The sequence below is a fragment of the Tarenaya hassleriana genome, unplaced genomic scaffold, assembly GCF_000463585.1.
Source record: "Tarenaya hassleriana unplaced genomic scaffold, ASM46358v1 Cleome7, whole genome shotgun sequence".
NCBI classification, from domain to species: Eukaryota; Viridiplantae; Streptophyta; class Magnoliopsida; order Brassicales; family Cleomaceae; genus Tarenaya; species Tarenaya hassleriana.
The window spans coordinates 3,929,417-3,941,889 of record NW_010969548.1 but is presented as its reverse complement, the minus strand read 5'-3'; the positions used below and the strand labels follow the sequence as shown (position 1 = coordinate 3,941,889).

The following is a 12,473-nucleotide window of genomic DNA, read 5'->3' as shown; positions in this document are numbered from 1 at the left end:
AAAAAAAATCAAATCCAAAGCGTGTTTTCTGAAAATGGTTTGACAATCATGAAGACCAAGAAAGAGGATGGGTGAATTTAGAGGCAAACAATCTCTTTTGATATTTTATATTGGTATATATACAAGTATATTTCCTATACAGCAAAGTGACAAGGGTTATATATTTTTTAAAATTCTTCATAAGCTAATAATTAAGGTCTAAATTATATTTAAAGCTCTAAGTGACGTGTTATATTTTAAAAAAAAAATCTTCATATATTAAAACTAATAATTAAGGTCTAAATTATAGTTAAAACTCTGTATTTATTTTTTGTGAGATCAAAATACAATTGATTCAAAGTATGCTATAAATTTAAATTATTTTTTATAGTTGATTGGTAAAGCATCCGTCTATGAAGAGGAAGAGATGACAGAAGCAAAAATGGTGAATTCAAATGAAAAAGACAAGAGATATATTAATGTCAGAGAAGTTTGACAGGATCTTTCAAACACTGTCAGAAGATAGAAGTTGACATATAAATATTGAATAATATTTTATATATATATATGGTCTCTTATTGCTGGTGATAGAAAATTGTATATGAAAAGCTAAGATGAGTAAACTGTTTCGTCTGAAAAAGATTATCAAGTAGGGTGCAAATAAAATTAAATAACTTTAAAACTAATAATAAATTATTTAAAATCTATGTATATTTTTAGACCGCGCGATGCGCGCGGATAATGATATTTGTTTAACCCTTTATTTTTGACAAATTTAGATTTAATATTCGTTTATTTTATCGGAATTACAAATAAATAGTCAAATAACAAATTATATTGTAGTCAATGATTTACGTATGAAAGATTTTGATGATTCATCTTTATTCGATTATATAATTTATATTATATTAACATCTAAATATATTTGTTTATTTCATTTCAATTTTTTTGAGTTGACTAACAAATTAATATACTCTACTAAAAAAATAAAATTATTTTCAAAATAATTATTTTATTCTAATGTAATTTCAATAATATAAATTTTTCCATTATTTATTATTTGAAGAATCAAAATCATTCTTTTTCTTCACAAAAACATAAATTTCTACAAAATATTATAGTATTAACAGAAAACATATATCAAATGAATACATAAATTTCACTATAACTATTAATGTTTCGATTTTCGACAAATATCATCAAGATATAGTAAATAGTTGTTTTATTGACATTTATGTTAACTCTTATGAATTTAGTTGTGTAAGGATTCTATGGGAGCCATTGGATTTTTAAATAATGTCTATCTGAGTTTCACAAGCAGCGTTTTTTTAAAACTCCAACTCCTATCATAGATGGTTTATGAGACGATGATAGATCTTTCATGAGTGACAAATTAATTTAATTCATTCATTGCATAATCGAAGATCTTAGTATGAGTTCTATAGGATCAAATGAATCTAATTGAGATGAGAAAAAAGATAAGAAATAAATTTAATAAAATACAAATGAATTAAATGAAATATTCAATTAAATGAGACTACAACTGATATTTATTTAAATCAAAGTGGATTGATTTCATATGAATTGTTGAATTATTATTATTATGATAAAAATATATATAGCATACAAATATGAAATAATTTTAATTTTATATTTTAAGAATAAAAGTATAAAGATACAAAATCTTAGATACATTAATGTAGTATCAGTATTATTTTCGAACCTTTAATTTTATATTATAATATATATAAAAATAAATATAGAACGTTATTATCAATTACTTTTTAAAAAAATGATACTCGGTATTTTCAAAACTATTTGTCATTTGGTTTAAAGATATGAAATATAAATTTAAAAACAAAATATAATATATTTAACGTTAAACCTAAAAATAAATTTTTTTTAAATTTATATGTATTTATTATCCTGCATCGGAGACGATCACCATAATAATAAAATCTCATCATCACAAATGGCAGAGGGGAAGAAGAGACATACCAAAATTATAAAAGGAATCGACGTCGGAGGCAGAGGAACTTCGGTCAAAGCTGCGCACATACGGTGTTTTCCAGCAGCGAAGACGACATAGGGAGATCAAGAGTGATTCTTACTTGAGAGTCAAAAATGACTTTGTAACCATCAAAAATTATTTTAAATAAAAAAAACTCTCAAAATTATAATGGGAGAAAAACTACACCATTACTTTTATACTTCACTAAATCTCAACCGCCCATTTACTATGAAGTCTCACGTTAATAATTAAATTTTATACACATTTTTACTTACTAGGTGTGGGCGTTTCAGAAATAATCCGAATCGAAAAATATGATATTTTATTGATTCAAATCTTTTAAAATTATCAAATAGTATTAATTTTTTAAAAAATAGAATATTTGGCAATCAAATCGAAACCAAACAGAATTTTAACAAACCTAAAAAATCAAAAAAAATTTAATAAGATATAATTTTTTTAATAAAAAACATAACCAAATCAGAACTCAAACGAAACCGAATTGAATATAATATAATAATAGATTGGTACAAATTTTTATAAAACCGAAAGAACCGAATCGAACTATTCACGATCATAACCCAAACAGAATACCGAAAAATGCTCACCTCTATAAAAAAAACTGTAATTACTGTAGTTTATTACCGTCGAATCGTCCAACGTACTTAACATTTCAACCATTATTATAATTATAGTCCATAACCCTTAAAAAAAATTATACTCAATAAAAAAATGTAAACACAAAAGTTACTGAGATAGTCTCTCTTAAAAATTTGCAAAAAATGTTATTAGGAGACTTTAAAAAATTCTTCATCTAATAATATCAATTATAAAACCAACAACAAAATGTGTTATATAAAATATTAAAAAGTTATATGTATTTTTAGTCCGCGCGATCCGCGCGGGTTATTTCCTAGTTATACAAAAAAAAAAGGCTGCTTTCATCAAAGTCCACCTTGTAAAAAGAAAGAAAAGAAAGCAGAGCTGATAATAATATCTAATCAATTGAGCTTTTTGACAAATTTCCTTTGCCACTCCACACCCTACTTTGATTCCATCATCACCTTTCCCGCTGAAGTGGGCAGAGGCCAAAAGAAAAAGGGGGCAAAAACATAAGCATACGGCAGATGGGATGAAGAGGGGCTCACTGGTTTTTTTTTTTAACCATGTTCGGGGTAGTGATGAGCCTATGGTGGGGGATTAGTCTCTGGCTTGATCCCTGATGGTGAATCAGATGCTGGCTGAGAGTGGTAAATGGCCATCGCCAATGAGATTGGCATTATGCAGAGTGCCTTTGACTGCAGGAACTGCATCGCTGCTCCTACGTTCTCTTCCATCAGCTTAGCCACTTGCCTCTCCGTCCCGTCGTTCGACCATTTCTCCCACGCCGGCTGCGTTCTTCCTCCTTCGCTCCCTTCCTCCTGTGAAGGGTTTTGGTCAAACAGCACCAAGACAAAAAAGAGTGATGAATGATTACAATGTTGAAAATGCTGACACACTCATAGTTTTTTAGTCTTTATACCTCTACTGATGATGACAGAGGCATATCCGTTACAAGTGGAGCGACAGCACCCGCTCCACCGAGACGACTCATGCTCAGTACCTGCCAAAGTTGACCCGCAAAACATTCAACGTATTAAAAATCCTGTGAAAAAAGATAAGCATACGAGACTATTCAAAGATGATCATGGGAGGTTTCACAAGAAACTGATAAAAAAAAGATTTCATCTTATGGCCCATCATCATTGCATAACTCTTTAGAGATACTATAATGTCCCCATTTATCTACAGTAAAAGGGACATCTTTTCCATTGCGAGGACGTTAAGCAACCTCTTTGATAGAATCATCATTAGGTTGGTTTAGCTGTACGGCCAAGGGAGAAGGCAACTATAATAATCTTATACTCCATAGTTTTAGGCTTTGAGATGTATGAGCATGATGATTGATGTTCGTTTGGGAATCCAAAACCCATAATTCCCAATGGCAAAACAAAAAGTGGAGAGAGACTACATGCCAAAACTAAGGCATGTGAACTTCTAGAAAGGGGCTGCTGAACAGTAATCACTTGTCCTAAAAGGACAAGACACATCCTATACTCTTCTTACAAAAATAAGAATAAAAATTTAAAAAAATATATATCTGATCAATACTTATATTTGGTTTTAAGGTCTGTAAGGGTGGGACCAGGATCTAGACCACAGATCTATCCAGAAATTGGAATCTGTTCAGCCCATGTTCAATATAAGTACCCACAGTTCTAACTTCTAATGTTCAGGAAGGGCTGACATGTTAGTGTATGAACAACCAAGAAGCATATAGTGGACTTGAATCTTGTTCTACAACCAGCCACTTGAGATATTCATGAGGAAGTAAACTAGGAGATTTTTTTTAGATTGAAACTGAAAATGACACTTGGAAACAGTCATACCTTAACTTGGAGACGGAGGAATTTCACATAATCGACAACCTCGTCGATCATAGCAGCTCTATCTGTCTGCAAAAGGCAAATGACATGAAACAAGAACTGTCGCTTACTCTACCGAACTCCAAATTCAGTATGTCTTTAACCAGCTGAGAAAAAATATACGAAACATAGCCAAGCATCCACAATACCTTTGAAACATAGACAAAGAAACAAATAACAGAATGTCCATTGGTTTCGAAGAGTTAAATCTTTGTTCACCAGCCAAATTTTGCTAATTCTTTCTTTTCCATTGTGATAACTAAGAAGTAAGAATTAACTTCTCTCATGTTAGGGGCTACATTTGAGAACTTTTCATAAATTGTGCTTTGGCGAAACGAGAGATGGCTACAACAAAGACCAAATATTTACAGCAAGAGAAGGATACTAACCTTGTTCACTGTCGGTACAAGTTCCTGCAGAGCCCTTATCCTCTCTGCTATTCTTTCCCTACGTAGCTGTGGCAAGGAGAAAGGTATTCACTGTTATTGTTCCAGAATTGTCGATTACATGACTAGTAAATAGTAATAAACCTATCCCAGGGATCTTTCCAGGCAAAGAAAACGAACCATGCAACACCTTCTGTTTCAACAAAATTTCTCCTGACTAAATACCTTATACCTATGAATAACATTGGAAAAGTCGGTTGCTACATTATGATGCCATAAAATGGCCTATGACAACCAGGGAGATGGCGGGAGGAGAAGGGCAAAGTCTTTCCACCGAGAGGGTTTTCCCTCAAGAGAAGAAACCCGAAAGAAAAGAAAAGGTTTGCGCTTGACTCATACACATCTTTGATCTACAGTTGTCAAGCATCAATTTCTAGGTGCATAGATATCATGGCTGAATGAGCAATCCATGGAAACACAAATCACAAGACCTATCTTAACTATTAACAAATATCAGACATAACTACCGTATGAATTGTCAGACATGTCTACAAACAAACATTGCAAACAAACTAACCCGCTCGGCAATGCTATGTGGATCAGTGGCTTGACCTCGTCTAGCCCGCACCCTCGGGCGAATTGCGGATGGTGGATGCGGTGCAGTTGGAGCTGGTTGTGGCATTGGCTGCCCGAGGAAAACCTTCCAACACCAAGAAGAAAAAATAAACCAGAAAGAAAAAAAACTGTGAGCTTGCCAAACTTTAAACAAGTGGAACAGAGACTTCTCTGCTACGTTATACAAAAAAAAAATCAATTTAAACCCCAAGCAATAAGTTCATTTAAACAGTTCAGGCAATAAGATTAACCATCATAACACTTGGCTTGTACTTAAGACACCTAATCAGCCTTTGTCTTGTTTTCTTCTCAAGCTACACAATACATCTTAAACAAATGACATACAAACAAACACACAAAGCAATCATCTTTGACCACTTATTTTTTACAATTTCCTAAAACAACTTTATATCTTTCTTGCCCCGAATTCCTAATCCATAGCCTTGAGAAATCAATATGTTCAGGAAAATAGCCAAGAATTCACATGATATGAGCTAGTATGAACTTGATTACAAGCAAACGAAGCCATTGAAGATGAAACTTTTCAACTTGGGTTTGCTAAAATAAAACAAAATATGTAACTTTCAGACATCTGAACACCACAGCCACCGCAGCGAGGGCATTGACACTGTTCAACTACACGTCTCTACGGCAATCGCTTGAAACGAAGAAATCTGCCCACAATTTATTTTGTGTGTTGAGAGTTCGAGTAGTTCGTGTTCTTACCAAACATGCATAAACAAACTGTTATCTTTCGAAACCCTAAAAGATTACAGACTTACAGGTTTCATAGAGGAACATCGATTATCAACAATCTCATCAGGGAAACGTTTCCCACTTCCATGAGGTTCGTCAGGCTTAAGAAACCCAGGTCCCTTCCCTTGCTCCAGGCTCAAACCCAACGGGAATATCTCACCGTGAAACCCACCGGCGCTGCCTCCTCCGATGGCGGCCATGTGAGAAGCTTCGTCGCCGGAGCCGAGCTGCAGCAACATCGGAGGCGGTGGACCTACCAGCCCTCCGTCGGCTCCGGGAAGACCGGCGGTGGAAGGAGAAGCGAAGTTGGGAAGGCCGAGGATTTGCTCAAAGAAATCGTCGGAAGGAGGTTGGTCGGAAGGAGCTTCATGGGGGTTACCACTGGCCATGGCGAGTAGATTCTTCTGACTCGGGTGAGTCGGGGTGAGTCAAGAGAGCGAGTCGGAGGCCACAAGCAGCATCTACATGCGGAATTTTTTAAGAAAACAAAAAGATTTTTTTTTCTTTTTAAATGGGTGGATTTGTTGGTGGTCTGCTGAGCAAATGCGGACGAAGAGACAGAGACAAGAAAGGAAGATGAAAAAGAGTGACTTTATGCTCTGTTAGAAAAATATCGTCTTTGATGAAAAAGGGCCTACTTGTTTCATAATTTTCAGTTTTGCCCTTACCTCTTTTTTAAAATTTTTTAAATCTTCCACAAGTGGGCCTTTCCATTTACTACTATGGGCTTTTGTAATATAATATACAACAATGAATTGGGCTTTTCTCATATTTTACCGTATGGCTATTTTTTTATCCAGATTTTGGAATCTAAAAATAAAAATAAAATCCATTTAAGATTTTGTATATTTACTTTTTCTAAAAATCATTTTATTGAAAAAATTAAGTAAAAACCATAAACTCACTTTCCATGTTTTATAAAAACTCTCATAACCAAAAACCAAAAACTAAAAAAAAAACTCAAAACAAAAACTATCACCATTCATTACTTATATATACACACTCACACTCTTATTGCACAAATGCTTGAAGCCTTTGCCAAATCATTCAAGTCCGTTCAAATGACATTATATCAAAAATACTTTTACTTTGCTATTTTGACTTCAATATATATATCCAAAATATAGTGTGGTCACATTTTGATCTTATTGATTATAACGTGAAATTTATGGTGATCACACTAATTTATTATGTTCATATCTTATATATCTTACTAATCATTTGATTAAAACATCATAAATTTAACGTTATGAACAATGAATCAAAATGTGACCATGCTATATTATACATAATCAGAGGAAACTATGTGTTGAAGTCAAAATAGCAAAGTAAATATATTTTTGATAATGTCCTTTTGAGTACCCGAGATGTTTGTAATCTTTTGAAAAAACAAATGGTGTAAACCATTGCTTTCAAATGAAACATCCCTCTCCCAAAAAATAAATAGAGTTTTACATTATTGAAAACCTGGTGGGTTGTGAAGGAAATTGAAGAATGTCATCAAGAAACAAATGATACAAACCAAGTTCAGTTGAGAGAATTCAGGGTACAATCAAGTGAACAGAGAGAGTTGCCGGGTAGTGACGCATAATATGCTCAACGCCTATCAGAAGCAACCGATTCAGCAGAGAACAAGTACTTGACACGTGAGAGAACAGAGTCATGGGCAGGATCATACGGATGGTCCTTGGAAGGAATCTCCAAGATTGCTGGAACTGGCTTGTTGTAGCTATCCACCAAGAACCTTATCATGTTGGCAACCTAGGAAAAAAGATAAAGCATACCGGGTTTTTTTTTATTTGCAGTAATTCAAGAATGATGTAGTGAATGCAAGTATGCAGTGTTCAGGACATACACATCATGGACACAACACATGTACCAGAGCAGAGTTGCAAGAAAGCACTTACATATTGGCTGATGAGGACAATTGCAATGTCTTCCCTTGCAGTGAACTCCTTGAAAGCATCTTCAATTTGTCTCACAGTTGTCTCTAAAGGTCAACCAGACAAAAGAGGCAGCGAAAACAAGAAAGCAGAAACAAATGAGTTATATGGGAAGACATTAACTGAACAAGACAAAAGCGCCTAGAGGTAAAATACATTCATGTAGGATATAACTATGGGAAACCAAAAGAAAGGCCAAGAAGCTATCTCCTTAACAACAAGGACACGGCAGTTTAATGTGATAATGGAGTTCAAATAACAAAACTTTTTGTTCTAAAGTCCAATTAGACTACTAACAGGATATTAAAGGGTAACAAGATAAGTGATCAAAAGGGCCTCACACTGTTAAAACCAATTGTCAATGACCAATACTAACAAGATCCAGGACAGAGATACCATCTCAACAGAGAGTTTAGAAGAATACTCGAGTCCACGATGAGATAATTTGTCTTCCTCCGCAAGTCAACATTACCAACTCCAGCCATCAAAAATCCAACTACAGTGTCCTATCCACAACATGTAAGACAAGTAAGATGCTGCCACCGACAAGGCCTGGACACACGACATTGCAAAGGATTTGTATTCCTGAGCAAGTAAAACACAAACTGGTTTCTTCGTCCTGCAGATATAACTGGTTCTACATGCAGTGTTCAATAAACTAGCACCGAGTAAATATAATTTCCAAAGGAGCCCGCCAATGGAGTTCATTGAATCTCAGGAACTAATACCAAAACACCCAATACAAAAAGAAGCCAAAAGAGATGATTTCTCTGCAAACGTCGTTACCTCATCGGCGATCATGGCAATGAGAGCGGAGTTTTTTGTAGGGATCTGAGCTCTCCCAGCCATTTTCTATTAAAAAAAATCGGTTCAACTACACAGAACAAAATCAATCCACCGTGAAAAAGCTGGTAATTTGAACCGAACCCAGTTTCCGAACCCTGCGATTCGACCACTGCCTAACCTTTTTCGGATCTGAAATCGAATACAAGATTGAAGATGGGAAAATTTTCACAACTCTTTGCTCAAGAAGAAATTTACATACCTACGTTCTCTTCTTCTCCCTTCGATTGACTCGTGATCGCGATTGCAATGCGAATAGGGGAGGAGGACTGGGCTTTTTAGTTTTTACAATCCGATGGATAACACGAGTTGACGGGATTACCCTTTCCTATGAACGAAATTACGACACTACCCTAAGTTTGTGGCTGGAAACGGCGCGAGCTCGACCGCCTGGCGTTTCAAACGCAAACGCTACGTTTGTAAAATCGCTGCTGTATATTTTCCTCCAGAAGAAACAGAACATTCCCAACTCAACGGGCCACGCTACAAGAGAAGGAGAGCGATGAAGACAGTGTTCTCCATTGATGATTTCTCAGATCCTTGTCGGAATGCCCCGCCTCTATCGCCTGATCCGCCGAAGGCAGTTACGGCGGAGGGAATTATCCGGAGCCAGTCGGAGTGGATGTTCGAGATGTTTCTCGAAGAGATGTCGTCGCCGATGAGCGCGGTTTCCACATCGTCAGCGATCGGGAACGCGATCAGTGTTTCGTCGGCGCAGTCTCAGCCGTATGTTTCGGGAACCGACGACGTTGAGGACGAGGATCGCGTTGGGAATCGTTATATGGAAATCGGAACACTTCCATGCCCTCTGATCTTTCGCCGACGGTTGTCGCTGATTCCGATGAGTATTTTCGCGTTCTCCAGAATAAGCTCGAGACCGAGTTCGATGCTGCGGCCGCTCTTAGGGTATATTCTTTCTCTATTTGTATCTATATCTGTGAGTATCCATTCCCGTCTCTACAGTGTGCGATTGCCATAAGAACAACTTCGAGTTCCGGATGAGTTTTACTGGTGTTCATTCGCTTGGTTGATATAGTGTATATAATTTCACTTCGTAAAGTTGGTGCCTTGTAAAAACTTTGCTCAGGCTGAATCTGTGAAGCCTGAAGATGCGAGTAGTTCGCCCGTAACCCAAATTCTTCCGGATCAATCGGGACCCCTTATTCAAGGTGAGAGCTTCACCTTGTTCTTTTCCATTTCCCTGTTCATCTTGGTATGACTTATTCTCTGCAGCAAAGTACGCACACTGCTTGTTAGTGTCCTACAAGTTCCAGTCTTCTTCTTGCTTTTTTTTTTTTGAATTAATATGCTTTTCAGAAACACCAACGAGATGGAGATTGCTATGGCTATTCTTCTAATGGTGTTAGATTAATATTAGTAGTACCTATTAGTCTATTACTGTATCATGATAATATTTATGATGCTAATCTTTGTCTTTTGAATATCTCTTTGGAGGCTCACACGCGTGTTTTAATCATACTTGGCTCTTTGGTAGGCCTTGATGTTTCTTCTACCTTACCAGCTGAGCGGAAAAAAGTAGATTTACCGTTGAAGCAGGCGACTAGTGGATCTTCAAGAGAAGATTCTGATGATGATGAACTCGAAGGAGAAACTGAAACCGCTGGACACTTCGACCCAGAGGATGTAAAACATGCTAGGAGGTATGTTTTTTCTGCTCCCTTTCTTTTCCCTTTTTTTTGGTTAAAATCCCTTTCTTTTCTTTGTATGAATTATATCTCCTTTGAAGTTTACTGTGTGCTAATTAGAACTTTCTATGTGGCGTTGGCAACAGAAAATGATTTTTATTTTGTCCTGTATGTATATAGCTCACTTATGAAACATTATTGTTCATTGTTACTGGACCTATGTCTGATTTTAGGGACACATAGACTGAGAAGATTCTTCTCTTATCTCCTAGTAATACTTATCTTGGGTGGTTTTATCATTAGAATAATCACGTCTCTACCGTTTTGATATCAATTGAAACCGTTGTCAAACTTTGTTCTGTAATGGAATCTTTCTAATTTGTAGGATGCTATCTAATCGAGAAGCTGCTAGACGTTCCAGAAGGAGAAAGCATGAACAGATGAGTGAACTTGAAACACAGGTCTCTGTGCACGTAACAATGCCTTAGAACGGCTGATGAATAATCTTTTCATCCCCTTATTTTCTTGATTGTAGATTTGCTGAGAATTATTTTGGCCCCTCATAGGTTAGTCAATTGAAGGTAGAACATTCGCCCCTTCTTTAGCAACTCAGTGGCGTGAATCACTAGTATGATGAAGCTGCTGTTCGCAATAGAATTTTAAAAGCTGATATCGAGACATTACTAGCTAAGGTACACACCACTTCTCTCCTCTCTCCTTCAACCTACTTATCTTTATGTTTGTACAATTACTAAACGATTTTGATGCAAAATAAGAATATTCGTATGAGAGTCAAACTTTTTGTATAACCATTTCTGTTTTTGGTGACGTGAATCACTTAATGGATTGTCAGTGACCTATATAACATTTGAGCCATTCCCTGAGAAGTGAGAGCCGACCTGGTGGTCCAAGATTGAAATGGGTCGGTGGGACTAGAGGGTGCTGAAGCAAAGGAGACCTTGAATTTGAAGATTGGCGAGCTTAGCTATGGTGCTGCTGATGTTTTAAGTTTTCCTTTTTGCAGTATGCGCTGCTTGCTGCTCTTTTGTCCTTGCTTGTGACTTGGAAGTAATCTCCACGGTATGTCTCCCCTGATGCAGGTGAAAATGGCAGAAGAAACAGTGAAAAGTGCGACAGGAATGAACCCTCTGCTTCTTGGAAGGTCTAATGGGCATAACAGTGTAATAATGCCTTTTGTTGGGAACAGAATGGATACTTCTTGCATAGCCGTGTTGCAAGCACAGTCCAAATTCAACCATAATATATCAAATGCTCAAGTTCCCGAAATCTCACTTCATTATTTTACCTCCAAGACTTGAGAACAATGTCGGCAACAGCTCCATGGTTCCTCCAATCTTGAACTCCCAAAAGCCCACGTGTGGACAACCTCAGTTACAGACAATGGAAAACCAGCAAAATCGAGTTGGTTCAACCGTTGTGAATGACCATTCTGCTTCAGTCTCCAACCTATTCAGACAAGTGCCAGGTTGAAGTCATGGATCTGCACACACAGTTCCAAAGAATGATTCAACAGAATATACCTGTAAGTAAACATAAGCTCAATGATCACACCATTCCTTCAAGTTCCATGATTGGGATACACTAAATGTCATTTTTCGTCCACATTTATTATTCTGTATTTCTATTTCTAGATTCTCGTACGGAACTCCCCTGCGTCCGTGGAAACGGACATGGGCTAAAAAAAGGCAAAGATCTCAGCCAGCCACCAACCACAGGTCAACCTCATCTCTATTTATAGCAAATCCCACGTGGATGTATTTGACCCATTGGAAAAATGGGTCAAACTATATGCCACGTGCCACTCTTTC

The 12,473-nt window shown here is 36.5% G+C and overlaps 4 protein-coding genes across 5 annotated transcripts in view; 2 read left to right on the top strand and 2 right to left on the bottom strand.

The window, feature by feature from the left end:
* Window positions 1-2,817: 2,817 nt before the first annotated feature.
* On the bottom strand, window positions 2,818-6,771 carry LOC104801255 (transcription factor UNE12). Its single transcript, XM_010524459.2, has 6 exons — window positions 6,239-6,771; window positions 5,419-5,541; window positions 4,845-4,910; window positions 4,420-4,485; window positions 3,513-3,593; window positions 2,818-3,411 (listed from the first exon to the last, which is right to left on the bottom strand). The coding sequence occupies exons 1-6, from the start codon at window positions 6,599-6,601 to the stop codon at window positions 3,178-3,180; spliced, it is 933 nt and encodes a 310-aa protein (XP_010522761.1). The 5' UTR covers window positions 6,602-6,771; the 3' UTR covers window positions 2,818-3,177.
* Window positions 6,772-7,606: 835 nt separating this feature from the next.
* On the bottom strand, window positions 7,607-9,299 carry LOC104801254 (V-type proton ATPase subunit F). Of its 2 annotated transcripts, none has more exons than XM_010524457.1 (5): window positions 9,201-9,299; window positions 8,942-9,007; window positions 8,580-8,661; window positions 8,120-8,202; window positions 7,607-7,973 (listed from the first exon to the last, which is right to left on the bottom strand). In XM_010524457.1, exons 2-5 carry the CDS (start codon window positions 9,002-9,004, stop codon window positions 7,809-7,811), a joined length of 393 nt encoding a protein of 130 aa, XP_010522759.1. In that variant the 5' UTR covers window positions 9,005-9,007; window positions 9,201-9,299; the 3' UTR covers window positions 7,607-7,808. The 2 variants fall into 2 exon arrangements, with proteins under 2 accessions (XP_010522759.1, XP_010522760.1); XM_010524458.1 differs by having other exon boundaries at window positions 8,942-9,029; window positions 9,201-9,288.
* Window positions 9,300-9,451: 152 nt separating this feature from the next.
* On the top strand, window positions 9,452-11,332 carry LOC104801251 (basic leucine zipper 10-like). Its single transcript, XM_019201026.1, is given in 6 exon segments — window positions 9,452-9,774; window positions 9,777-9,904; window positions 10,086-10,167; window positions 10,494-10,659; window positions 11,030-11,105; window positions 11,211-11,332. Coding segments are annotated over 6 exon segments (765 nt in total). The 5' UTR covers window positions 9,452-9,500; the 3' UTR covers window positions 11,250-11,332.
* Window positions 11,333-12,094: 762 nt separating this feature from the next.
* Window positions 12,095-12,473, top strand: part of LOC104801252 (putative clathrin assembly protein At1g03050) — a 3,285-nt gene continuing 2,906 nt past the window's right edge. The window contains exons 1-2 of the mRNA XM_019201025.1: window positions 12,095-12,187; window positions 12,297-12,380. The gene's annotated coding sequence lies outside the window, so the exon portion shown is untranslated. The remainder of the gene's footprint in view (window positions 12,188-12,296; window positions 12,381-12,473) is intronic.

Coding starts and splice junctions, on each gene's coding strand:
- LOC104801255 (XM_010524459.2), bottom strand. CDS start 6,601: ATGGCCAGTGGTAACCCCCATGAAGCTCCTTCCGACCAACCTCCTTCC. Junction 5,542..6,238: donor GATGTTCCTCTATGAAACCT/GTAAGTCTGTAA, acceptor TGGTGTTGGAAG/GTTTTCCTCGGGCAGCCAAT. Junction 4,486..4,844: donor TTGTACCGACAGTGAACAAG/GTTAGTATCCTT, acceptor TGCCTTTTGCAG/ACAGATAGAGCTGCTATGAT.
- LOC104801254 (XM_010524457.1), bottom strand. CDS start 9,004: ATGGCTGGGAGAGCTCAGATCCCTACAAAAAACTCCGCTCTCATTGCC. Junction 8,662..8,941: donor TTGCCATGATCGCCGATGAG/GTAACGACGTTT, acceptor TGTTGTGGATAG/GACACTGTAGTTGGATTTTT. Junction 8,203..8,579: donor TTATCTCATCGTGGACTCGA/GTATTCTTCTAA, acceptor GTTGACCTTTAG/AGACAACTGTGAGACAAATT.